The 27457-nt window shown below is 40.2% G+C and overlaps 2 protein-coding genes and 1 long non-coding RNA gene across 7 annotated transcripts; 2 read left to right on the plus strand and 1 right to left on the minus strand.

The window, feature by feature from the left end:
* The first annotated feature begins 197 nt into the window (after positions 1 to 197).
* On the plus strand, positions 198 to 6295 carry Fcp1 (RNA polymerase II subunit A C-terminal domain phosphatase Fcp1). 2 transcript variants are annotated; one of them, XM_022830118.2, is made up of 14 exons: positions 198 to 540; positions 889 to 1000; positions 1208 to 1374; positions 1505 to 1588; positions 1918 to 2014; positions 2177 to 2368; positions 2477 to 2771; positions 3074 to 3219; positions 3361 to 3474; positions 3896 to 4213; positions 4500 to 4667; positions 4922 to 5119; positions 5253 to 5349; positions 5653 to 6295. In XM_022830118.2, the coding sequence occupies exons 2-14, from the start codon at positions 914 to 916 to the stop codon at positions 5856 to 5858; spliced, it is 2169 nt and encodes a 722-aa protein (XP_022685853.1). In that variant the 5' UTR covers positions 198 to 540; positions 889 to 913; the 3' UTR covers positions 5859 to 6295. The 2 variants fall into 2 exon arrangements, with proteins under 2 accessions (XP_022685853.1, XP_022685854.1); XM_022830119.2 differs by having other exon boundaries at positions 200 to 540; positions 5256 to 5349.
* Positions 6296 to 7570: 1275 nt separating this feature from the next.
* On the minus strand, positions 7571 to 8415 carry LOC147753747 (uncharacterized). Its single transcript, XR_015310248.1, has 2 exons — positions 8327 to 8415; positions 7571 to 8045 (listed from the first exon to the last, which is right to left on the minus strand). It is a non-coding gene; the product is annotated as an uncharacterized LOC147753747 (long non-coding RNA).
* LOC111258661 (uncharacterized) lies at positions 8045 to 27457 on the plus strand. 4 transcript variants are annotated; one of them, XM_022830116.2, is made up of 26 exons: positions 8045 to 8237; positions 10032 to 10067; positions 10229 to 10281; positions 10545 to 10682; positions 11017 to 11148; positions 11623 to 11822; positions 12063 to 12144; positions 12349 to 12548; positions 12878 to 13090; positions 13544 to 13633; positions 13869 to 13949; positions 14043 to 14166; positions 14383 to 14774; positions 15919 to 16033; positions 16335 to 16515; positions 16690 to 16896; positions 17297 to 17901; positions 17994 to 18175; positions 18274 to 18560; positions 18802 to 19300; positions 19379 to 19755; positions 19909 to 20075; positions 21536 to 21834; positions 22889 to 23105; positions 25100 to 25227; positions 25624 to 27457. In XM_022830116.2, exons 3-26 carry the CDS (start codon positions 10251 to 10253, stop codon positions 25732 to 25734), a joined length of 5058 nt encoding a protein of 1685 aa, XP_022685851.1. In that variant the 5' UTR covers positions 8045 to 8237; positions 10032 to 10067; positions 10229 to 10250; the 3' UTR covers positions 25735 to 27457. The 4 variants fall into 4 exon arrangements, with proteins under 4 accessions (XP_022685851.1, XP_022685849.1, XP_022685852.1 ...); XM_022830115.2 differs by lacking the exon at positions 8045 to 8237 and adding an exon at positions 8631 to 8715; XM_022830114.2 differs by lacking the exon at positions 10032 to 10067.

A 27457-nucleotide genomic window follows, 5' to 3' on the forward strand; every position in this document is an offset into this window, starting at 1 on the left:
GCCCATGATTTTGAAATGTACTTTGGAACCCAAAGAGATGTCAGAAAAATAGCAGTAGATTTTATTGTTACACACGGATACAATTCCTGCAAACATTTAAAATATTGCCAACCTTTGAAGCTACGCGCCGTTCTTCAGTCAAAAGAACATACCCAATCAGATGAACGCATGAAAACACTGGACGTCTTTAACAATCATTTCGAAATTGTAAGTGAAGAAGGAAATATAAGTACCTAAAGTATTCAAGAATATCCATTATAGATAGTTGTGCGTTGCTGATTCCAAGGAGGAACTATGCTCGCTAATAAGTAATCGCAAACGTAAACAAATATTTGAAACCAGCAAATTCACATTACATGACCTCGAGCTCTTTAGCCATACTTGTGTTTTAGGTCTATGCTAGTTCAACATTTTTAATAGCTCTGTCAGTGTGCCAGATCTGTGTAAAGGATATGCAACAAGCGACTCATCCGTTTTCGCACTCGTCAGTATGCAAGTTGTGGAACTGATACGCTTGTTTTTAGAGTGGAGGCACTAAGAGTAAGTGAAGTACAACGCTGACTGGAATATACTTATGCGACAATTCTGGACTTTCACCACTCGGATCTTTTTTTCTTAAAGATTAGTGTGTAAAAGCAATTGAAGCCACAGTCGAGCTATTCACAGTGCCAATCAAATGATCAGGCTACAGATAGACCCAATAAGTCTTGTTACGATTTAGATGATAGCATGTTACCCTCTTTATTTATAAGAAAACTTCAAAATATTTTAAAGAGGATAAAATACAAAGATTAAAAACGGTTAAACTTATAAATAAATGATGCGTTCAGAAATATAATATTCTGTTAAGCAAATTTATTCAACAATTCATGTTCACACATTTTGTAGATAAAAAGGTGGGTCCTTGATATCGATGGAGCCTGCGACAGCGTCCGTTGAACTGAACGGTGACAGGCTATTTCTGAAAACTCAGGGTCCAATCAAAGTCCTTCGTCTAAAAGTGAGTTTCAAAAACACCAAAAAACGTAGCTTCAGTGCTGATCACAGATGTTTAAACCTAATAAGTATCCAGAAAAGAGGTCTGAGATTAACTTCACATTTTTATTAAAGCGATATTTTTGAGGAAAAGGACCAGGAATGAAAAACAGGGAGATGAATAGGGGTACGCGTGCCACAAGTGTTTCTAAGTTTAACCATGGTGTTCCAGGTAAAACCAGAATTCCGCTTATACAAAGGATTTTGCCTTCTGACATTTGAAGAAAGCCAAGCCTTAACACCAAGTGGTCCTCGACCTCGATCCCTTAACCTAAAATGTCCATTCGAGGGAATTGTATCGAGGGTTCTCGTTTCTGCGGGGGCCGTCATCGAAAATGGGTGCGTATGACTTTTGGCCACAGCACACTAGTGTATTTGTATTTTGTATTCCCTAGCGTATTTGAGTGTGTGATCGTTCCTCTAATCATATGCGTACGTTTTATTATTACCGTCTTGCTTGCTGTTCTAGGTCAGTGTTATTGGAACTGAAACGATGTGCCCATCCGATCGTTATGAAAGACCTATGTGCAGAATGCGGTGCAGATCTCCGAGAGTGAGTTACTGTTATTTTTTATGTGACATATGTCATCTATTTGGAAATCTTTTGCCTTGAACAAACTCGTCGTCACACTATGGAGTGTTGTTATACTAGCCAATAGTGGGTGTTGTTTCCTCCCTATTGAAACGGAGTAGAAGATTATGGATCCTGATTAGATCCTGATGATAGAATGATGAGTTGATTATTATTCTCGCGTGCGACGTGGATTTTTCTATGTTCTAAGCTGCAACATTTAGCCTAACTATACACAATTAAGATCTGTTAGTCCGCTGCATCAGTCAGTATCTATTGCCATGTACATATCTTACATTAAAAATATATAGGTTGGAAGCTGGCGAGGCAGGGGATGCGTCCGTTTCGATGATTCACGCTATTCCAGAGCTTCGAATTAACGAACAGCTTTCACAGTCAATTGGAAAGGTGAGTCTCATTCTACTCATGATCCCTGTAAGGATTACTATGTAGTATAAAGAAGCGAAGCAAAACAATGTTTCTCATAAAGAGCATGCTATATCATTTATGCCTGTAAAACCAACTGTAAAAGATCTAACCATTCAACTATTACTATTCCTTACCTTTAAGGCTGATGAACAACGCCTTTTAGGCCTGCGAAAACTTGTTCTTTTGGTAGACTTGGACCAAACGCTCGTTCATACGACAAGCGAAATGATCCATCCAAAGTTAAAGGGAGTTGAACATTTCACTTTACCGGGAAATCGACAGCTGTGGTATCACACGCGTATACGGCCCGGTACGGAGCGCTTCCTTGAAAAGGTAATATAAAAGCACTACTAATCGAAGCTTTAGCTCATTGTTTATAAAACTATAACAACAAAATTAGCCATGTCAGTAAAATGATATTGACCTGTTCCGTCATTTCAGATCTCTCGCCTCTTTGAATTGCACATTGTGACCTTTGGGGCGCGTCCTTACGCGCATCACATCGCGTCGCTTCTCGACAAACAAAAAAAATACTTTCAATTTCGAATATTGTCCCGCGACGAGTGCTTTCATCCGGCAAGTAAGACAGCCAATTTGCGTTCTTTGTTCCCCTGTGGCGATCAACTTGTTGCAATCATCGACGATCGGGAAGACGTCTGGAATTTTGCTGCGAACTTGGTGACCGTCAAACCTTACGTGTTTTTTCGAGGGGCTGGCGATATAAATGCCCCGATCGGTAAATAATTGCGAAGAGATGAAAGTCCAATATATATATCATTATTCGTATTCTTTTGACCGTCCTTGCAATGCTCTTATGTTTAAATCATCTATATTACGTTAATATAAATGTGTCAGCATGGCACAGTCATACCAAAGGCAATGTAGTAATTACAACACGATCACAAATACTTCTTGCAAGCACTTGCGTGAACATATTTTTCTTCCGAGATTTTTAACCCGCTTGCCACAATTGCCTAACCGTTCAGTGCAGTATATGTATTTCAGGAAGTGCAAACCTTTACTATTGTATAATTTCAGGTGGATTAGCTGAGTTCCATTCCCTTCCACCATCGGATGGCGGCAGTTGTAGCGCCTTCCTTAGCCCCCGAAATCCCGTCGTTATTCATTCTGATCGCGATGTGGTTGCCTGCTTGCGCGACCTTATAGAACATTCATGCGCGCAGGTAGGTGAAAGTATTCGTTTATTGTAACCTTTCCTATGTATCTAGTCTCTAGGTTGATTATAAAATCTGTTTGCCGTTCTGGTTTAATTAGTTGTTGATTGAATGTCTGATTCTTTGCATGAACTATTGTTGATTGGCTAGGTGGACGGGTTTGTAGAATATGATGATGCTGATGACTACTTATTGTACCTTGAAGATATCTTAACCACAATCCATCGCGCCTTTTTCGAGCTCTACGAGCAAATGCAAAGCCAGGTAATTAATTCATTATTCCAAAATAATGCCTAACTGTCACATCAGTAGCCTACATGCTTGATTGGAATTCACGCTTTTCCTATGATCCATATGCATTGACTGTGAAATGTCGTCAGAACAAGCGAAGTGTTGTATTTTGGTAACTGCCTTAGCTTTTCGTGACTTACAATGATTGTTGCTCGGTAAATTTGTTTCCTCCGCATTATGAACTGATATTTTTCCTAAGGTCAACATTTCTGTAGAACTCGATATTATGCAAATAAACGTGACCACTAAGTGCCATACTGAGCTTTCTAATACATCATACCTTCGTGTGAATATTCGCCTATTCTGTGACAAATTTCTTAAGTGAGACCTAACAAATCGAATTTCTAGAATAAGCTTTAGCTAACAGATTGCCTTGAGATTGATTTTTGCGCAGCCGGGCAGCAGCGATAGTAACACTGCGAGCAGTCAAGTGGGAAACGGAAGCTCGGGAGCCGCAGGTCGGCCATCACGCATCCCCGACCTGAAGACGGTGATTCCATACGTTCGACAGAAAGTTCTTAAGGATGTTGTGCTGGTGTTTACTGGATGCCTGCCGACAAACCAACGACCTGAAGTGGCAAAAATATATCAAGTTGCCGTTGCTCTCGGTGCTCGTGTACACAAAGACCTCAGCAAAGAAGTTACCCACCTTGTGGCAGCCAGACCTGGAACAGCTAAGCTTGTACACGCACGCAAATTACGAAATATTAAGGTAAGAATATGCTAGCTTATAGCATACCTTATGATGACATGGTAAAAAGCCAAAATTATAGCTATCTAAAGTGTTATCTTTATTCAACCTGTAGAGATAACCGTAACCACCTACAAATAAAACAAGATAAAGATTCACTTAATCCCAAATTTCATCCGGGGCTAGCATTTTTATTTGCTTATTGATACGTCATGTGCGATAACAGAAGCCATTCTTCTTGTGCGATAACAGAAACCATTCTTTTACCACTACTTTTACTGGTAAACTGGTTTTGTTTTGAGTGCAGGTTGTCGCAACGCAGTGGTTGTGGTGTTGTGCTGAGCGCTGGGAACATGTATCTGAAAAATTATTTCCTCTGAAAGATGCAGCGCCAGAAGAGCCACTGAGCGGCCGACGCCGGAATCGACTCGGACGACCTTTGGGACCTATTCTTAGTCCCGAAGAGAGACAACAGGTAAGACGTTTTGTTATGAACAGTCTGCATAATATTCTTTTAATGTCTCTTAGCTTATAGCATGCTATTGATACAATGTTTAATCGATGTATTATACTTCAACACACCACCAACACTAGCATTTCAATACATCAACTTAAGATAACGTTGTCTTTTTAGTTTTGCTTGACAACGTACCGCGCGTTACTGTGAAGCCATGTAACCATTTTATTTAATTGAGTTTAATTTGAATATGGGTCTTTATCCTTCTACAGGTTGAGCAAGAGGCGCGAGAAATGTCCGAGCTGGACCGGCTCGCTGGTGAGCAACAGGCAGTGCTGCCTGAGTCATTCGTACCGTCTTTGGCTATTGGATTAGAGGGACTTGCCGAGATGGGTAAAGAGGTCGACGACGAGCTCGATGATGATGATGATGATGATGACGAAAATGTAGACGATGCAGATAGCAACAAGGTTTGTTCTGGAACATTTTCATTCCAATAATAAGTTTATTACCTTGGTATGGAAAATTATTGGTACTTTGTTTTTTGAAACATGTTGTGATTATTAATTACCAATATTAAACAATTATTAAAAAATATCTCAGCAGGATGAGGATTCACGGCTCGTTACTCCACCGGCAAAGCGACGAAGGCAACAACAGGACGAAAATGACGAAGAAGAAGAAGATGCTCTTTATGGCGGTACGTTCTATACTATTAATTATATTATATAAAGTTGCGTACGATATTCAAACAGGAAAAACAACTACTCTCATCAAAGAAACTCGTACTTGCTATATAGCTCTAGCCTAATTCTAATGGGTTGTCAGGTTCCGTTGAATTTTTTCAATTCTCTCAGTATGCTACAAATGCATGTTGGGATTTTCCTTCAAAGAACACCCCTTTGGCAAGTATTTGCAGTATATGAAATAGTTTCTGCGGACATACTTAGTTGGTTGTTCTACCTGGGTAATAAAGTTTTTTCTTTGTTTTTTGCTAAAATAGAAGATAATTCCGCACCACGTGGTTGGGCCGGCAAAGACGATGATGGAGGTATCGAAGAAGACTTCGGCGGCAGGCGAACACTCGACTGGCCCGATCACGAAAACGGAGTCGACTTTGGTGATGAGGAATGGGACTCGGACGGCGAAAGTGTTGGAGAGGTTGACGAAGAGATGGCTGCCGCCGTAGAAAGGGAACTTTTTTCCTAGTTACATGCAAACGCACTACTCCATCTAGCTACACAGTAAAATATAGTAGGCAAGTGCACCAGGAATTGCAATTATTGCTGTCATTTCGTTATCCCTCTTCCTTATCAACCACACTGTAAAATACCCATTGTTAGAATCTAGCGACGCATTATTCAGCATTGAGGCTTTTGATGACCTATGCTCGAGTGGTTAAGCCCTAAACCCTTTAATTTATATACATATGTGCAGCAAAGGAAGCGAATAGTCTAATTGTAAAGCGTAAGTTACCACAAATTAAAGACCTGTATATATTCAATTTTTACACGTATTTACATAAATACGAAATAGGACATTGTTCTATCTTTTTGGGGAAATTCACACTATTAATGGAAAAACGTGCTAGAATAGCCGTAGGTTATTGAGCAATAAAAGTATTTACTCGTTAGATACCTGTTTAACATGTGCTTTAACTGTTGCTAATCTCAACACATTTTTTTGTACACGATTAAGCTCAACTTGTAAGCTAAGCGTAGCCATTTTAAAGCCTCATTGGCAAGTAATTTAACTATTTACTAACCTAATAAGCTTATGTCGAAAGCAAGTGGCAAGTAATAAGCATGAAGTATAACACGAAGTAATTCGGTTCTATTTTTCCACCATTCATCTGGAGGGCAGATTGTGAGCGCTCTTTAGAGAAACCGATGCGCCTTAAGGTAAATGAACTATTTTTTGTAGCCGAACAATGCATGCTAGTGTATTTATGTAAAAATGTTGAATTTGCCCCACTTCGTTGTTGCTTTCAATATAAGGTCAAACTTCCTACTCCAAACAAGCAGGTACACACAGAAGATTATTTCTATTTGGTAAAGGTATGGAATAGTATACAAATACTTCAGGATTCAACCAGAGGTCGATAGACTGGCCAATAGGGATAGAATTTGTCGATGTAGACATTGAGATTACTCCTTAGTGCACAATCCTTGTGTTTTTATAGTTGTTTTTGTTCACAAAGCTATGCAGTAATGCAATAGAACATTGTAGTAAATGATAACTTCAACCGTTGGTCTATATACAGAGCGGTCAATGCCTTCAGAGAACACCAGAAGAGATGCGTCCAGCGAACTGCCATCAGTTACATAACGCTTTTATAGAACATATCAGTGATCCACCATACGGATAAGAGCATACTGAAAAGGCTATCCAAAAGTGCTAATTCTAGATAACCATGCCGCACGTCATGTATCTCTTTAACGGAGAAAAAACGAAACTTAGCAGAATGCGTTTTAATTTAGACATGTACTTAGTGCTGCGCGCTAACAATCTTAAAGGACTCGACGCCCGGATACTTGAGCAAATCACTTGATGAACAGTTTCTTTATAACGAAGCTCTTCTTATCAATAAATAAACCTTAAATACAAAACTGATGTTCAGCATGTTGAATGATGAATAATACAACCAATTTTATTCATTGAATGAAGCAAATCAAGTGTTCATGTTCAAAATGATATATCTTAATCTTATACGCATGCTGACGCGCAACTTTATTAATAACAAAATATCGATATTTTGAGATCTATGTCCAATGTTTATAACGTAGGACTGCATTTTTTCTACAATTTAAGTTAAAAACTCGATAGAATTTTCTTCGCATCAGTTATTTAGAGTATGCTTTTCTAAACCGAGGCGATCACGCATTACTTAGCGCGAAGATATTGACGATAAATGCAACATAATTGAAAACAGCTTTCTTCGACTTTATTATACACTCAACACTACAATATCATTGTGTTGTGATTAGGTTTATGAACAGATCTGGTATTGCTTATTCCAAAAGCGTGAGAAACTCCGCAGTATACCACACACACGCCCAGATATCAAGTGGTTCAGACTCGGGCTGTAATTAATAAATTCAACATAATATATTTCGCACTGCAGTAGGTTCAATCTTAAAATGTTCGTCTCGAAAGCATTTCAGGTTCACGCTCACTACCTAAGCCCTTATTACTATTTTCGCCCCCTCTGATGAAGCTCAAGAAAGGCGCCAATTAAGCAAAGAAGACGACATTTCGAAATACTTCCTCGTCTCTCGGCTTCATTTTTCGATAAGACGGGTTACAACTTGCTTGTGAAAAATTGGCTTACTGAATAAGGCCAATTAAAAAACGGTATTTGTCAAAGAACGAAACCACGAAAACAAAAACGATATCCTGAAAACAGAAAAATTGCTGTTACTAAACGAAACAACTGTTGAAGGCGGCAGCACCATCGCTACACTGGCGCCCCCTGGACAGGTTTGTAAACAAACGGAGTCTCTAGCTGTTAAGAAATAATTTTTTCACCAATAATTGAAGAACATTTGTTGTGTGAGAATCGCCGAATTTCTTCAAACAACCGTGCGGGTAAGTTGGGCAAGAAATCTCAATTTTTCTCGTCAAATTTCAATACGGATTGCAACAGTTAAACGCCCGTAGCGGTCTCGGGGCCTTGCCTGCAATGGCGCCGATCGGAGCGCCCTGGTGAGGATTTCTCAGGAAAGCTTTTTGCTAGCAATAGCTTGGTGGTACGAGGCAGTCGAACGGTGACTTTTTGCAAAAATAACAACGACGCTGAGCGGTGTTCGATGAATAACCGGGGCAAGTTGAGCTGGGGGGCCAGGCCCAATCCTATCACCAGCTACGAATTGCTACGTGATCTATTGTTTGCTATCGGGAACTGGGTATTTGGCGGGCGTTTTCAATTGCTTCCAATGCCCCGGCAAGATCTACCGGTATACAGAATGCAACGAAAGACAGGCCCCTCGATCAATAGCCGTCGGCTTGGGTGGACTTGAATTTCGGCAATGAAGTTACCATTGCGGTAAAACTTACTTTAATCATGGTACGGAGGTCTTGCTAACAACAAACGTCTTCTTCCTTACTACAAGGATCGCTACTGTCGTATACTAGTTGTCATTTGTTTCCCGTGAGATGACACCTAGTTGGGCGGGGGAAGAATAGAACGCAACACGTCGCTGTCAATTACCAAGCCGAAAATTAGGGCTTAAACTATAAGCTTGATTTTCGGCTAAGATTCAGACATGACCATGTATCGAAGTGTGTAATATCAAGTGAATAGTCTGAATGGGAATTCATAAAATCAATCCACTTTTGAAAATAGGAACGCCAGTTATCTTGCTATATTGCTTTAATTTCGGCTGAAATAAATACCACAGTGGGGTAAAATGCAGTGATTGTTCTGAGGGTCGTAGTAACGCCTATAACCAAATCAGTGATAGCTTGTTCGTACGCAAGTTCTCACCTGGATAACGTTATGCGCATTGGCTCTTAACTTATTTTGATAAGACATGAGATACATCGTCTCATACATGTGTATTAATGGCAGTAACTAGTAAAATGGACGAAAACAAACTTAAAGGAGTCGACAATCCAAGATTCCATATGGATAACCTCAAACCTTATCCGAAGCAATTTTCCTAGCTGACGTTCAACTGCTCATCTAGTGCGGTAGATCATAACTAGGTAACAAAGTTTTGCTCGGAATGAATTTTTATGTGACTTGCTGCTTCCGGATTCTATGTAGCCACGGATTTCTACGTTGCAAATTAATTGCATAGAAAAGTATCTGTAGAACTTCCGTGCAGCCGAGCTAAATTCCAGTAACTTGACAGTTTTGTCCTCCGTTCCTTTTCATTTGACTATACATGCTAACGACGAACCTTCGACAACGTGAACCTTCATTGTTTCAAACATCAAGGTTAATTAATGAACCATATGAGACTGACAACTCGATTCATATACTTCGTAATAATTTGCAAGCTGAGGTTAACAACAATAGGTCCAAAAGTGACCTTAGGTTTTACGTTTATGCTGGCTTATTTAACCTTCCGACGTTAAAGACAAGTACTATTAAGCAGATAACAGAAGAAATAACAGTTGTAAAGTATAAGATGTGAATAATTGTTCAAATTTACTAAAGCGAGTTACCTAGCCATCACGAGCACGTATTTCCAAAAAATGAAAGACTGAAGATGATAGGCCCTTGAATTTGCTCCAAGAGCCTTGAAAATGATGAATGGAAAACGTGCCGCAGTTGATAAGAAAATTGATTAGTATGAAAGCGGCTTGAACCTAATTCGCGTGGTGTGGCAAGTGCCAGGGTAAATGCCCTTAACAATTGCTCTTTATTTCCTTTAGTGAGCTGACTATTCTGGAAACCTCTATCTAGTTCAGGTTAGTACAGGATGACTAATCAGTAGGGTAAGCGATTTTTTGTTGTGCAGGTTAGTTAAGCCAAATAGATCACAATTGCTATTCTCAGACTTTTACAAAATCTATCAGAGATTATGTTGGTCGCTCTTCATATATTTATATTAAACTGTTCCTTATTGCAGCCTGCTAATTGTTAAACCCAGTATGCCACCGAAAAAACGTAAAACCGCTGGAGGTTAGTATTGAATTTATTAATTCTGCTTCCTTGAACCTTATAATAAACTATGAAATGGCTTTGTAACTGTCAATGCTCAGAATTATTTTCTGTTAACGCTAATTATGATAAAAGGCGAGTTGAATATATAAATTATTCAATAATTACAAGGTGTTTAGCTTGAAAGAGTACAAAATTCCGCACAAGTTTTACTTCAATGCAATCGGGGGTATTGTTCGACAAAAATCACCGCTTCTATCTTTCGATATTACTGTGTTATATAGATTTATTCAAGTGTGGTGGATGTCAACGGAACTATCATGAACTGGACGAGTTCATCGCACATAAAAAGGAATGCGATGCAGAGCAGGACGCAGAAGAAAGCGAGAATACCGCCGAGGAAGCTGACCAATCGCCTAAAGGTGTGTCGTTTTTACGTTTTTATAAGTCACATACTAAGTCATAGTCACTATGTTGGATATGAATAATTCATTTGTTGGCAGGTTGTGATTAATAAACAAATAGCAGTACTAGTGATATGTGGATATCTTACATTCAGTTGTTCTGCGAATTTTTGTGCAATTAAGCGTGTACATGCTAAAGGCATTCAAAAGCTTCCAATTTGTGTTTAAGCTGGGGTTCACCTCGTCGCATCATCAGCTTGATATTTACATATAAGTCCTCGTGTTCCGTAGACACTCTAGAGGCATCGAAACCATTAAAATGTGATCCTTTGATTTACATTTACATCAATAGAGCCACCAAAGAAGCGTGGCCGACCCTCAAAAGCTGAATTAGCGGAAAGGGAACGTCGTCGTGAGGAAGAACGTCGTGAGGCAGAAGCTCTTGGCGGCTGTAACAAATGCGACGGATGTACTCGACAGGAAGGTAAATACTTATCTATCTCGTTCCAAGCACAATATTTTATAAAAAAAGAAATATATATATAAAAAAAAGTATGTATTGGTATCGAAAGTGAGTTCTATTTGTTAGGCTCGATTTGTCCAACGTTTAGTGCAGTGTACTTGTGGTGAACATGGCCAGTACTTTTACATTTACACGGCTATTATAGTGCGGAAGGTAATTTGTTGAATAACTCCCTAGCGCTGAATTATGTATTAATAACGACTTTATAGCCAGCTATATATATAGTAGTAAACTGGAAGCTAGTCATTAGACTTTATTATCAAATGACCTGATGTCAACTTATGAACCTCTTAATGCTATAACAATTGTAAATTTTGTGTGAGATTGCCTGGTCGTAGAAATCACTCGTAAAGTTGTTTGTCGATTATATATCAATTACTAAGTGCAACCTATAATACGCCTACTTTCCTCCGTTTTGGATTGCGTTCTTTTCAGATTGCGGGCGATGCGTACCTTGTCAAAGCCGACAAGGTCGCATTAGCTCAGCGAGCGCCTCGTCGTCCTTAACGTCTGCTTCGAACACTGCAGGTGCAAAAGTGGCTACTTTTGCAGGAGGCGGAGGTGGTAGCAGCGAGAATGAGATGTGCATTATGCGTAAATGCGAGATGCTCACAGATGATTCCGATGTGTTCAAGGTGTGTGCGAATGGCAACTCAAGCCGAATTGACTGAGAAAAGAAAAACGAGAATAATTGTCTTGAAATTAAGTTTGGATTGAAAAGGTTCTCCCAAAATGATAGGTTCCGGATTAAAATGTACTACGTAAAAATTTAAAGGATTATTGACAGGTGAACGTGGCGCTTGCCGTAAGTAATTTCAAATGTGTAACATAGCATTTTTCTTGTCATGACATTCTTTTGTACCATGACCACACAGGCTATTGGTGACCTGAGCCTTCCAGCAATTGGAGAGGATGGCGGGAGCTCACGACCTCGAAAGCAACGCCAAAGTAAAGCAGGTAAGTGTAAGCAATTAATAAAAAAATATTATTAATAAAAATGAATTTAATGCACGTAGTGGCACTTACTATTAGTGATACAGAAAATTGTAATATAGATAAAGCGTTGCTTAGACTGCAAACATTGTTAACTTGCGTAATTATATCTAGCATTCTCTTGTAGATACAAAAAAGTTACAGTTATTTTGCATGTTTCGATTTCAGCGTGTACTGACTTCTTGAAACGTCTTTCTGGATCTATACGTTCTGGACCCGTCATTCCAGCAGGTTCTGCGGCGATTACAATTACCAGCCCAGCCACAATTTCTGCAGGAGCAAAAGAGGCATCTCATCAAGATAAAGAAGTTTCTGAAACCCCCGGCACAACGAGCAAGCGTGTAGTGCCATCCATACTTCAGAGAAAAGTCAGTTAGCTTTATCGCAAACTGTATGATGTGCGTCTGCGGAATAAATAATCGATTTACACTGCTGTTTTAGTGAATCTTTACTTCTTGATATCTGTACTTAGCAATAGCAATCAGAAGGAAGTGTTATACAGTAAAAGTAGAAGTAGTAATTTAGCCGTTGACAACGGCAGCATTCTTCCAGCCAAATCGGTTTTTTAATTGGAATATTATTAAGTATGCTGACACCTTTGCTTAACTCCTTAGTGTTTTTTTTGTTCGGGCATAGAAAATGTGTAAAAATTTTTCTTGCTGGGCGTGCACTAACGAGTTACTGATGCATGATTTAGAAGCGACCGGTAGCAGCTTCAAGCAATACGACGCCGGTTGCTGCTATTGTCAGTCCCTCCACTACATCTGCGTCATCGAATGTTACAACTCTGACAAAAGGCTCAGCAGCTCAGGTTTCAGCCGGAGTCCAGGGCGCGAAGTTCATAACCACCGGACCAGTCGCAGGAATTAGCCCGTCAGCATTTTCCGCGGTCGTTGAAAGCGGACAACAGGTCAGTGAGAAAAACTTTGTTTTGATAATCGTACGCACTTATTCAATATTCCCAACAGTTTTTCCTACATTACATGATATTACATAATCGGTTACTCACAAAAATCTTATGATCTGTGACCTTAAGCTATTTTGTACTAATTGGAGTTCTATACTTAGATAGAGCATCGCAGACAAATGCGAGCAAACTGACCGCTCTTCGGCTCTGTTTAGTTGAATGTCGTTTCAAATGGTTTTTTTTTAGAAACTTCCAAATAGAAATCAGATTATAAAGAAGTATTTATTTAGACTCGAAGGATAGCTTAACTTTTAACTTCCGAACAAGTGGGTCAAGCCCAGGTGTTTCTTTATTATTCGACGATTTAGTTGCCGGCAAGTTGCAGTGTTATAGTTACTGTGTGCTTTAGCTAAATATAAAGAGTAATCACCACACAATGTTGTACGTTTTTTTTAGGTGCTGATTGTAAACAGCGATCAGTTGTCACTTCTGCAAAACTCACAGGGAATCGTGGTGATGCAGAGTGCTGATCCAAAAACTCTTCAGGTAAATTTTCCAAGACGTGTTACTATTTATCTTCAATCATGCTCGTTCATTTTCGTAAAGGCGTTATAACTGTCACAATTCTCCATTTGGCAGCAATTCTAAAATAATACCGTCACGGGCTATTGATGTTGAAGCTACTATAGGAATGCATAAATTGCATTCCCGACAATTCTTGCATTCCAATTAAATCTCATCGGCGACCATTTCTTTAATTATCGACTTGAATCCATCGTAGGTGGAAGTCGTTCGTCTGAATGAAGAAAATGGCGCTGCTGGATCGCTTCGAGCTGTCGGCCAGAAGGCCATTAAGCGGGAGGTAAGTTGTTTGTGAATGTATTTGTCTTGACAGGTATTCTATTGTATGCGAGTTAGTTCTTACTAATTAACTTACGTCAAAATTACGTTTCAGACAGTTGAAGAGGTAGCACCCACAGCCGGTGCTGGAGCAAGCACCGAGTCGGAGAACGCAGAGGACGAAGAGTATGATCCAACGCGAGTTCGAGCTCACATCATCCGAGGACCAGCTGCTTTCGGTAAGAGAGCGGCATACGATCATTTTTATCTGGCTATATATGTGTGTGTTTGCATCTAAGTGACAGAAATGAGTCCCATATATGGCTAGACTTGGCAGAGCCCTAAGGGGTTGCTGTTGTAACTGTTTTAGTTGGTATCTCAGCGCTGGTTGCTAAGTGAAGAGAACCGCACAAATATATCGTCTTTGTCTTTGTGTTCGATATACTTCAAATTAGCTCGCAAACGGGTTGTTCCTGTACCACCACAACCTCCGTTGAACAAAAGCGCAAGCGCTTTTGAATTCCTTACTCCGGAGCAGCGCCGCCTGTTGGTCTGTAAAAAGAGCCGCTCGAAATTGATGTCAGCTCCGCGACAGCGCAAAAGTCGTTTGTTCGTTGTAGCCGATGACGGCGTGACAATTGAGATAACCGGCGCAGCGCTGTCTGACCGCAATAAGGCCGTTGAAAGGGCTGACGAAAAGATGCCGTACGTACGCGAGAAGATGGCGATTATGCAGAATCAGGCTCAGGGCAACGCAGCAGGACATGGCCAGAATGGACCCCATGCAGCCAGCGGCGTCTCCACTCACATTCAAATGAACACAGTCCTTTCTCATCAACAGCCGCAGGTATGAGTATAGAGAAGTTCGGAACCCTACGGGAGTTACTCCCCTTTCTAAATATTGTACAAGGTTTCTGTTTGGAGCCTCCGTAACTTTTTTAGTCACTATACTATAATACCGAAGAACCCGTAGTTTATGTAAGGAGGAGAGATTGGGGACCTAGATGAGCTTGCTTCACGGCCGGGGTATTAATTAAGCGTACAAAGTTTAAACCTACAACTCAAGCTCGCCGAAGGATGTAGTCAACCAATAGCGTATATCGAGGATATCGCATTGATCTTTGAATCTCTTGTTACCTTCGTTTTGTATTCCCGTATATACTATTCCGGAGCATTGATAAGGAAACAACAACAACAATGAAAAGGGCTGAATGCATTTTCTTATATTTACCTTATTTGATTATTGGGTCAAACGTGCAACATTAGAACTATTTGTGGGTATTTGGTTTCCTTCTTAACACACGGCATGATGCTTACAATTTAATACTACATTTTTTCCCAAAGAAATTAATATGTCCGAAGATGAGACAGTCAAAAGCGGTTGTAAGATATAAAGCATAAGTTCGAATGCGATGACATTTGGCCTGTAATGCACAGAAGTTTGGTACTTTATCGATCTTTTTAATACATATACTATCGTTGTTATTACTAATATCGTTGCCTCCTTTCTCGAAAGTGCGTGAACGTAGATGTGCTGCAAACTGTATCATAAATACACATGAGCTGCGTTTGATATTGGAACATAATTTAATTTGTAAAATTGCATACAGTTACTCACACTATAGTTCATGAATTACCCATCTATAGATTCTATTTCTGCGGGCATACTTCATTACTGTAACTACCCACCGTCATTATCATCATCTAGATCAAAATCCGGAAATCTTTGCAGAAGCCCAAAGAAAGCTGGTTGAGAACTATCTGCAGTCATTTGATACAGTATCCGCAAGAAGATTAATTCCATATTGTGTGACTCTTGACTCTCCTCTTGATAACCTAATTGCTAACGTGAAGCCGTAAACCAGCTAGAGGTCTTGTCAAATGCGTCATTGTCTTGTACAATTGTAGAAGTAAGTATTCATGTAAGTTGTTGTATGAATGTATTTTATATAGCTCTAATAAATTGTATAATGTCAACTGTTTTTTTTTAGTTAATGGATACTGACGAGGACGTGCAGCAGTCACAAATACAAACAGCAAAACAGCTTGCAGCTCACGCCTTGAAAAAGGATCCACTGGTGCATCTTGGTGCCCTTAAACAGAAAGGTGACTTGATTTTTGCTGAAGTCTAGGCTTCAGCCCATAGTCTGATAGAATTATACGAGTAAATTTTATATTGCTATGGCATTTATTAAGTAAAATAATTGTGGTAGTAGAATCAGTTAGCTTTTATACGATGGCAGTCTTGGCTGGCGTAACTATGCTAATTGCGTGACTGGTATTTGTAATAAATCATATTTCTACTGTATTGCGGTGTTTCGGCTTCTTGTGCAGAAATCCACGGTTTTGATTTGGTTATGCAGAACATTTTACTTATTATTTGTTATTTTTATATTCCGTAACCTAGCCCAAGCAGCACCAGCCTCTGCCGGTGCAAGTGCAACAATCTCTTTGGAAGACTGTACGGCCGATTTTGCTGACATGAACTCGATGCAAAAACTACCCAATCAAGTGCAGCTAGTGGAAAGTGACCTGCCTCTTTCAGAAGCAGAAAACGTCGAAGGATTGTTTGGAAACTATCTATTCAGGTACTACACAATTTTATTACTAAACCATTTTTATCACCCCTCGCTTTCAATACTATATAATACTTTTTTTCATTAAGCACCATAGCTTATTTAACAAGTACGTGAAACAACGTCCCCTAAGCGGAATTTTATGTAAGGTTTCCAAATTTCTATTTTCTTCGTTTTATATATCAGGCAAATGCATTCGTCTCAGGATCAGCTGCGATGTTTATTCTGCCGAGACAAGTTCACTTTTAAATTTCTGGTTGATTTGGAGAAGCACTATCACGTTATACACGAAGTGCAGACCATAGCTACAAAAGCTGAGTTCTCCGATTCAGCCGTGTTCATTTGTCTGCCCGACGACGTGACTGAAGAAACACTTCTGAAGTCGGCTTGTCAGTAAGTGCCCGTAAACCGAACTTATTGATATTGTTGCGCAAATGATAATAACGTTTTTGCCTGAGATTGCCTAGGAAATGCACAAAATTTACAGACATATTTAATAATTAATAATTATGAGTTCATTCTGGTTTCTGACTTAAAAACCGTTTCAGAATCGGTGTTTCAATGAATATAGCTAGTAGTTATCCCAATGATGATTTGTTTTACACATTCGACTTATATTTATGCAGAATACGGAGTGAATAATGCTAATATCCGTCAATAACGGTAGTTATTAGCTTTCAAGAGGCGTCGGCGTATGTTATCGTATGAAAAGCCTTGTTATATGAAGTTCACAAGAGCGACAGGAAGTCGAATAACTATATTATCTGTACCATTCGCTTACATTGTGTTATAGGTTCTGTAACGCTACGTTGAGGACACTAGCCGAAGTGCGAGACCACTACACGCAAATGCATGAACGGTCGATACGGCATGTGTACGAAGGCCAGTTAGCAAATTTATCTAGTTCGTTTTACTGTGGCGCTTGCAATTTTGCTTCTCCTACATTCGAAGTGCATCATGAACACATGAAAGCAGCTCACTTGCGTATGACCTTTGTCTGCAAGTATTGCAACTACTGTACGCCTAGGCCGGGCAGGCTGAAGGCGCATGTGAAGCAGCGTCACCTTGACGGACAGCCAGGACCCCATCTTCAGTGCACCGTATGTTCGGTGTACGTGCACGGCCGGGAGCGTTTAACTAAACATGTGTTACTGTCTCATGCTGTACAGACGGGTCCGGCAATCTGGTCGTGTGCGAAATGTCTCGAACCTACGTCAAGTCACGATGAGCTTCTTGCCCACATTGCCAAATGTCCCGATCTCGTTCAGAGAAAAACGTCCGAGCCGATCAAAAGGCCTAGCGGGCCAGAAGCAGGTGCCACCAGCTTCAAGTGTTTCCACTGCGAGCAGACTTTTACTGACAAAGAGGAGGTGGAACGGCATATTCTTGAAGACAAATGTAGGTATACCTTTCAACCCTCAGTTAATATTTACGTACTGCTTAGATTGGTTGGATTTATTGATCTACTTATATATATTTTTTGTTTGTAGGTTCTCCTGAATTTGGTGACCATGACGCAGAGGGACTTGATGAGAGCGCAACCACGTGTTTCCTATGCAACGTGACATTCAAGAATGCTGAGCTTACTGCTCAACATTTGCATCACGTACACATGAAATGGGTTAAGAGAACTGTACGGTCAGCAGATCAAATGCCCGAAGTCACTAGTCAGGTTAGCTATTTTTCAGTTAGGTTTTGTACACTCGGTCTTTTAATCTACGTACACATGCACGTATATATGATCATGAGTAATCGCACATTCTTGTTTAGGTGTGTCCTCTAAATGATGCTACGGAGATCATCATGGATCCTAGTGCCATGTTGGATAGGAACGAGGTGCCTTCGGAGGCACGCCTCAACCAGATGGGCTTTCCTAGCAAGGTCGGCCATTACTGCCATCTCTGCGATGTGGTTATCAAAAATTATACTCTGTTCTACTTGCACATGCATAATCTGCATGGCATGCAAAAACGATTCATCTGCGTCGTTACCAGTTGCTCCAATACATTTGAGGAAAGCGCTGCCTTTCAGGTTCATGTTAGACTACACAACCAACGGTGAGTAGGCGTTATTTATCAGTAATAGGAGTTGGTAAACATATTGTAACATGTTGTAAATTTAACTTATTGTAAAGGGCGTAATGCGAAGTGACGACTTTTTTAGGTAGAGAAAAGCACCCTCAACAGAGTGATGGTTTGTTGCAGTAGACTTGTACATAACGCAGAGAAAGCTTCCTATCCCTTCCTCATTTTTTAACATCACCTAAGTTTTTATCGATGTCCTTGCTGTCATACACAGAGGTGAGCATTTCTGTGCGATGTGTGACATGATCTTCGATTCTGGCGAAGACCTGCAAGAGCACTTCGTGAGCCCGCAGCATGCCACACAGCATATGAGAGTTCAGGACAAGCATAATCGCTCGGAGCCTCGGAATTACCGATGCCGAGTCTGTCACACGTGGCATGGTCTGCTATCAACATTCGTGCGCCATATGGAAACCGAAAGTCACCAGTATCAATGTCAACATTGCGGACAACTGTTTGTGCAGCCAGCGCCTCGGCGCAACCACATTCAGAATGCGCATCCAGAAATGGCAAACATTTGTGAAATCTGCGGTGCAAAGGCAACCTCGGCCCAAGCACTATGGTCACACCTCTCGCAGCATAGTGTCGTGCACGAGTGCGCCAAATGTCACCGGCGGTTTCTACAGAAGGAACAGCTTATGGCGCACATGGAAATCCACGCCCCGCCTACACCTTGTCCATGGGAGGGCTGCAATCGACGTCTTAGTACAAAGGTATACAAAGTATAGAGGACACTTCATTATGTAGATAATTCGGTTAAATTGCTGTTAATGACTTAATTTCGCTTACAGGTGGGCTTGTATAATCACCTACGCCTGCATCGGGGTGAATGTGACTTCAAGTGCCAGATTTGTGATCGGGGCTTCTTTAAGAAGAAGTCTCTCGATATTCATCTCAAAAGTCATGAGAATGCAGCTGCTGGAACACCCGTAGGGGGAGTCTCACTGTTAGGATCTCGGGGAGGTTTACTCAAACCGCGTCCTGGCGGGAGTGCAGGTGCTCCAGAAGTCCGTCTTATTTGCTCAGGTTGCTTAAAGGGCTTCGATTCCGAGGCCGAATTTGGGACTCACGATTGCAATTCGACAGCCGGTCAAGGACCAGAGCAAATATTTGTGGATGCCAATGGTCAGCCAATTTTACCTCTTCCTAGCGGTCATCATGGCGCTAAGTAAGTAACCTCAGGTTTATTTAATCAGTTCCGCAATATCCTTAAGTTCTCTGATCTAGTGCTTTGTTAGTGTAGGGTATGTTAAGGCAAGAGGACTTTCGGATGGTAACAACCTCGACTTGTTTAAAGCGTTCATTGGTTCAAATGTTTCAGTGGTGAGGATAATATGTACCTGTCTGAAGGCGGCATTGCGCTGTTAAACGCTTCTGGCCAAGAGGGCGTTGTTTCGATTCGAAAGGATCTCAACAGAGGCGTAGCAATCATGACACTACAAGAAGCAGGAACATTGTTCAGCCTTGAAGTCGAAGGAGGTAGAGAAGGTACGTCCTAAAACTTTGCAGGCTTATATTGCATCGATAATTTTTACCAGGTCGAAACCTAAGCAATTTGGCTTTTTATCTAATCGGAAACGTAGCACTTCACATAAATTTTAGCAGAAAATTAATACGTATTCACCACTACGTTTCGATGATTTCTTCCATCTGGTAACCAATCTATTTTTTCGTTCTCGCTAGAGATGTTCAAAATGGTGTTGAAAAATTCGTCCAGTTAGGTTTTGAAATGCCCTTCATTGTCGAATGTTCAGTGACTCATTTATTTGATAATGATGGAAAATAATGATAATCCATCGAAGCAAGATGTTGAAAATATGATGAATGCAAACGTAGCACTTTTAAGCTTTTGTAAAGCTGCTTTCACAATCTCTGCAATGTGCGGTTTGGCGTTGTTGTAGACTAGGATGACTTTGCCTCGTCTGTCGAGTCTTTTCTGTTCGATACGCTCGTTCACTCTGGATGCATCTCATACAGATCTGTCTCGTTCTTCTCAAATATTTTTTACTGTTTAAGCAACACTCACACCAAACGCAAACAATCGTCTTTTCGGGATGAAATCTCGATTATCGGCTTATACGTACATACCAAAGCTCCCGTTTATTTGCTTTATATTGACGTGGAGGTACCACTTCTGGTAGCCAGGTACAATTATGTGTAGAAACCTATGTTAGTAGTTGCCAACGAAATGTTGAGAGTCAGTGAAAAATCTTTTGCCTTTCTGATGTTCATTTAGTTCATGAACATTTAGGGTCCTAATTTTATCAAATCCGGCAGATCTATGGCGTCTATCACTAGCCGTATGACTGCAGTACACCTTCTCACCTAGTTCTCGAATTGTTTGTCGGCTATCTTCTTTCAGAAGTGTCTTCAATCAGTGTTTATAAACCTTACATGGCTGACCCAGACCGGGGCACACCCTCCAGTTTGATGATACCATTTTTGATATTCGTAAATCAGTTTTAGAGTTAGAACTGTTCCGTGCTACTCCAGCAGCTATTTGACATTGGCAAAAGGCGAAATAGAGTAGGTGGCGAGACTGCACTTTTTTTTACCCCTGAATTTCATCTTTGGAGCTTGAGCCTGCCATAAAATTCCAATCCTTGCACAATAACAATTTCAATGGTTCTACATAGAAGAAATAGAAGTAGAGAGAGAAAGGAAAAATGTAAAAATAAACCAACGGCACTTTTGTTCCAGTCTAACATTATATTAAAGGTGTAGCGAACCTTTGCTGTATTTTTTGTGGCTCGTCATTTAAAGTAGAAACTAACACTTGTCGCTCAACAGAGGTTAGAGAAAGATAGGCCTACCGTAAACTGTAAAATTGTCGTCCAGGTGTAAAGAACGATTTAGTAGGGAGCCACATGCAGTTAATCGAACGAACAATATAATACGCAATATTGTCAATGATGTTGGGTAGTACTCATGGCCTAATAACTTTTTAGGCATTCACGAAATCGATGAGAACATAGCCGTTCAGCTGTTACGGGCGGCCGCTGGTGACGATGTAACCCATCTGCAGGTGGAAGACAAAGGCCGAACGACGCAGTACAAAATTCTCAAATACCATGAACAACAGATTGAAGATGACGGGGAGGCTACAGCGATGGGCGCAGAAGCCGACGAAAGCGAAGGGCACGTCGCTACAATGGAGTCTGGCGTCGAAGGCGAGCCCCTAGTGGGTAAACCGAATGAGGACGTACACCACCACCTTGTTGAGCAAACAGCCGATACCTGCGAAAAGGTAATTAAAGTACAACTAATTAATGGTTTACAGTATGGACTAACCTAGTAAAAAGTACTGATCGTTGTTTGGCCAGTTTAGGCAAGAATATGAGAAAAAACTGGCTGAATACCAATATTTGGGGATGAAATTGTCTAATGAGCACGACTTTTTGGGTTTACGAAACCTGTTGTTCAATTTTGTATTTCTAGGAGCATCTATAAACAGGAGGCTTAACCTATTTACTCCCAATAATATAATATTAAAGCTCGTGGTATCTATGGCATCAACTGCTTTTTCATTGTGAAAAATGGCGCCACTAAACAACAACACCGTATGCCTCTACCCTGCTTAAGCTCCACTACCATAAAAAGTACACATAGTGTGAAGCGTACAATCGTAACAGTGCGGTAGTGATCAATAAGACACTACCGCAATTTGCGATCACTGGCTTCATCCCCAAAAGATCGTGGATATTACTACCACAGTAGCTGAAGAAGACTTAAGAGTCTATTTCGAGTTACTGACTCAGAAATGACTTACATCAAAAGGCTTCATTCTCGATCGGACCTTTCAAGCAATATTATTGGCGATACTTAGTTACCATAGGAAAAACACAATTGAGAGCTATATAAAAAAAATTTTTAGAATCAGTAGAAACTTTCCACAACAAGAACAACAGTAACACAACACCCGCGTGGCAGTCAACTGTTACTGGCCGAGAAAAAGGAGAGGAATAGATGTTTCTTCTCTCTGCCCCCGCAGAGAGCTGAGGCATCGACATGCAGCCTTAGAACAAAACTTGGAAGTAAAACACCAGCTTACGTTCACGCATCATGGCGTCAATACCTTAAGCAAAAAAGGGCTCTCCATTCAACCGCCGTTGGTTTTTCAAAAACAATTAAAGACCAAAACAAGTTATATTTTAGAGATTTCTGAGAATGCGCTTATAACTCAGTCTGTTTGTTCTAGATTTACCTAAAGTAGAATGGCGTAAGGAAAGTGTAGCCTAATTACTAGTATGTAACTTGCTTCCTGTAAATGCATAGCTAATGTATATTCGTAATGATTACAGATCGTAATGTCGGATGTGACAGAAGCCCACGGAGCTATTGAAGCATCTGCTGTCGCTGGAACCCAGCTTGAAGACTCCGGCGCCACTATGATGGAGCAGCTAGGAACGGTAGCAGAACCGGGCGGTGTTTCCAAAGACCGAACTCAGACGGAGATGATCCTTGAAGAGCCTGAAGACGGTACACAGGACGCCTCCCAAGGCCAACAACAGCATCAAGGTGAATAGCTAAATTAAGTAGAGTATGGCAGAGAGAGAGGATGGCGTTATGTGCATAGCTTCTGTATCACTACACGTTCAATATTTGTATATATTTGAATTTTTGAAGAACAACTATTTGTAAATACAGCTAGAATATTTTCAGCAGTAGTTTCCAACCTATGTTAACCTAACGCAAATGAAAGGAAAAGGCTACTCCTCTAATGAGAAATAAAAACATCGAAATATAGGCGGTACATTCTGTCTTCAAGGGACCGAATACACTTAATGTCTTAAAATACATAGTTTACTGGTCTAAAAATACTGTCTTAAGAAATCCGAGCGCTTTGACATCAGCTTTATGTGGTACTTTTTACAATGTGGCAGCAGAATGGCCGCCATCGTAAGTCGAGTTTTTAGTTCTGGAAGAACGATGGCGTTAGATTTTGGTGTCTGTATATATGTCTCCATGAAATTAAAATGGTTTTGCGGGTGTAACGCACGCCGTTGTTCAATGGGAATCAGTCATTTAAAGCAGTCATCAATAGCAGTGCCGGACGTGGCATTTATTTGAATATGCAATAGCTAGTATAGAGCGGTTGCGCAACTCTTATTTTCTGTGTTTTAGAAAAAAACATAATAATTGCGTGATTTATATTTAAAACATAATTAGGTGGAGTGTTTGACTGCGGCTGTACATCCTGTCAAAAAATAACTCAGGTGTTCCAAGGCCAGCTTTGCAAAAACAGAAATCTCACATAGAACGAAAGAGCAAATGCTGGCTTGACTTTAGCTTTCACTACAAGTATAGACCGCGAAAGCGAGGTTCCAGGACCTTTTTTTTTAGGAATTATAAGCAAGAGGTGTCAATTATCACAGAGATAACTGGCTTGTGGCGACCAAGCGTTCATTGCAATGTCGCTTTTTGATCCTTCGGTGTCGGCTCTTCCTATCATTGCGAAACAGATTTTGCCCAGTGTTGGGTTGTTTATTCACCAATGGGAAATGTGAGGTGGGTTCAAATCGTCGTGAGACGGGTTAGTCTTACCCAACTGTTCGTAATTGTTACGGTGATGTTGATTCTGCTTAGTATGAGAGGCACAATAGGTTTAGAGAATTGGTTTTATGTTTGACTGAAAAATCAGAGGTACTAAACTACCATCGAGTGGATTATGACCCCGCGAATTTAAGAATAGTCATATCATAATAAATACCACAGTTTTCCTTCCAACTTTCTTGTCGGCGCTTATTTTTATTCCTAACACCGGATTAATATTGTTCCCATGCACGTCTGCAAAGTGGGTACTAAGTGAATAACTTCAACGACGAAACGGAGTCACCCCGTACATAGTATTACGTTTGTCTATCTTTCGGGCGTTTCGTAGCTATTCTGTTATCTAGTTCGGCGAAGGTCTACTATAAACCTTACTATGGTTTCTTGCAGCTCAAAACGCCGACCAATGCTTCGACCAGGTTCTTCTTATCGACTTGATCAAACACCTTTTTCTGTATCCATGAAGCTATACATCCGGGGGAATCTGTTGGTTATTGATCCACTCAGAGTGTCCGGCCGAGCTCAGAGCTTCGGCCGGACACTCTGAGTGGAATAGAATGTTGAGTTCTGCCACTCATATCCCATTTGTGCGAATGTAAAAACTTCCTTAAGTAGTCTAGTGATCACAGCTATCGATCATCATCATATGTCAGTTTTTAAGTAATCCGCTCCTGTTACTTTTTCCCCATGATATCTTTTTAATAGGACTTAGAATGTGCTTGTTACAGGGTTCGTTAGACCAGCTTTGAGTGTTCTCTTCTCTAAATTCTGTAGGAATATTCTGTAGTTCCTCTTGTTAATTTATACGCAAAAGTGATTCCAAATGACGAATGAATACCTGAAGTACTATCGCAGAAGTCGATTTGCCGTTGTTTAGTAGCACCAACCACGTAAAATTTGGAAAAAGATATGTTAGTTAGCATTTCTTAATTATTAACTAATTTCGAGTAATACTATTGCAGATGTTACCGATGCTGGTGGAGTTGGAGGAGGTCAAACGATGGTCGTTATGATTAATGAGCAAGCCTATCATATTGCCATTCCTGAAGGCGTTGATCCCCAGAGCTTCGCGAGCAGTACCCTTGTTAAGGTTAGTAGAAATGCGAGCTATACTCTAAATATGGTTACTTAACGAAGATGAAAAATTGTTGGCCTATTACATTTTATTTCCTCGCTTATTCCAAATGCCGTTTTGCCAGCACGCTTTTTTAGTCAGTAAATTCAGGGTCGGTGAAAACAAATAAAGACTGACATCGGCCAGTAATAGATTTTTTGTGTACCTTTATATCATCTTATTCATCATATGATTAAAAAAAGTAAGTTCGGAAGGTAATATCATTGTCTAAATGCATCTATTTGTACGTGTTGGCACTTCGTAGATGTCTAGTATTGGTTTATGTTTCTTAGGCTCAAGGACTGCTACTTAGCGTTTTGTTTAAAGCGCGAATTAATATTCCTTGTTGGGGTATGGCGGTTGGCGGTTTAGGTGAATCAAGAGGACGGCACCGAGCGGGTTCTTCTTGTTCCAGTGCGACCCGACGGCGACCTTCGCATAGACGCCGGAATTGCCATAGACGGATCTCTTCTAGACAGCTAGTGACAATGACATTTTCGTAAACACAATATTATATTATACTAATGACTTAACTCACCTGATCTGTAATTTAACCAACTCCGCTTAGGTTGATGGATGATGATTCGATTTGATGAAAGAAATTGGCAGATCTCGGAGTTATAGCGTCCTGGTCTGAATGCTAGCTGTTGATGCTGTTGCTGCAAGCAAGATCCACTGACGTACGAAAGTCAAAACCAGGCCACGTTCAGTGCATTTCAACGAAAAAAAAAATGACCATACGAAAAAAAAACAGGAACAAGATACTGTTTATATGAAGAGTAATATCCGTAAATTTGAGCGTGACAATGCGACACTTGTTTTGGAACTAGAATGAGTAGATCAATCATCAATTAGCATGAGAATGGCTAATTAATACTGAAATGGGATAAGGAGCATGGAATCGTTGGGGAAATGCTTACGCTTTGTTTTTTATCGTGATTTAAAATATTTATGATTTAATAACGACGCGAATGTAGTTAGGCCTGAAAAAGTTGGCTGTTTGTTTGAATCGATTCCGGTTTAAAGTTTTATTTTGTACATTATTTCCATTGCTTGCAATGTTAATCGGCTGCGGTTAATTTAAACAATGCAAAAAGTGTCTGCCGTAGACCTTTTTTCTTGTTGTCATCTAAAATATGATAAACCTATATTGCTCTTCACACCGTTCTACAAGGGCAAACACAGCTTCTTAGGGAAAGCATTGGCTTGTTAACCTCATTCATAAATCATATATTTCCAATTAATTTTTTTTGACACTTGAACTGAGAGGTTAAATCTTGGCCATTGGTAAAACGCCACTTTTTGATTCAGTTTGGCAAATGACATGGCCAGACCATAATTACTGTATGAAACAAATCGTTCATTGTGTGCTTGAATGTTCTTTTATTCTCGCTCACTTGCCACAGTGTAATTTTATCGGTTTCTTTCTTAATACCAAAATATTCATAAAGCCAAATCATCGACGGTAAATTTAAGAGTTATTATTTTTATAGCTTGTTTAAGAACTCGTGGTTGCTATGCATTTGATGCTACTGCTATCATACATAAAAAAAAAAAATTGTGCTAATAAGGTGTATATATTTAACTCATTGACCGCTCGGACTAAAGCGGAACCAATGATGATATGCAAAATCATTAATAGAGTAGACGTAGCATTAACGCAAGGGCATAATGCTCCCATAATGACAACACGAGTCTACGAGCAGCCTACGTATGCATGTACAAAGTAGCAACAAAACAAACATTTGAATGAGAGGGAGCACATTGAAGTTGCGGCAGAATGAAATGTTGAAACGAGTAGAAAAACAGACCAAAAAAACTAGCGCAAAAGTATTTATGCACAGATGCAAGATAGTATGTGTGGAGACAGTGGCTATCATGTATTTTTGTCAATTCGATACTGGCGAGGAATGGTTGGCGAATGGTAGCTAAAACAGTGTACAGCAACTGCAATGACAGTGCTTACTGAGGAGCCGTTGATAAAAAAAACCTGGCATTGAACAAGGCTTAGAGTAGAATCACTCAGGTCTAGAGTGGCTGTTGCTTGCCCATGTTGTACAGAAAACCTGCATATCTGGTCCAGTGGCCATACAGAAAGTTTAGGCAAATGAACGATAATAAAAGGCTTGAAATAATTTTCAGGAATTACCTTGTATAAACCCAATTCTAGTATATGTAATAAAATTATGCTCATCTATGCGCGTTA

This window comes from Varroa jacobsoni, unplaced genomic scaffold, assembly GCF_002532875.2.
Source record: "Varroa jacobsoni isolate VJ856 unplaced genomic scaffold, vjacob_1.0 scaffold_253, whole genome shotgun sequence".
NCBI classification, from domain to species: Eukaryota; Metazoa; Arthropoda; class Arachnida; order Mesostigmata; family Varroidae; genus Varroa; species Varroa jacobsoni.

Excerpts from the sequence above, each read along its gene's own strand:
- LOC111258661 (XM_022830116.2), top strand. The coding sequence starts at position 10,251 with ATGCCACCGAAAAAACGTAAAACCGCTGGAG. Across the intron at positions 11,149-11,622 it reads CGGATGTACTCGACAGGAAG|ATTGCGGGCGATGCGTACCT; the intron begins GTAAATACTTAT and ends CGTTCTTTTCAG. Across the intron at positions 21,835-22,888 it reads CAGCCGATACCTGCGAAAAG|ATCGTAATGTCGGATGTGAC; the intron begins GTAATTAAAGTA and ends TAATGATTACAG.
- Fcp1 (XM_022830118.2), top strand. The coding sequence starts at position 914 with ATGGAGCCTGCGACAGCGTCCGTTGAACTGAACGGTGACAGGCTATTT. Across the intron at positions 1,375-1,504 it reads GGGGCCGTCATCGAAAATGG|GTCAGTGTTATTGGAACTGA; the intron begins GTGCGTATGACT and ends TTGCTGTTCTAG. Across the intron at positions 2,772-3,073 it reads CGATATAAATGCCCCGATCG|GTGGATTAGCTGAGTTCCAT; the intron begins GTAAATAATTGC and ends GTATAATTTCAG.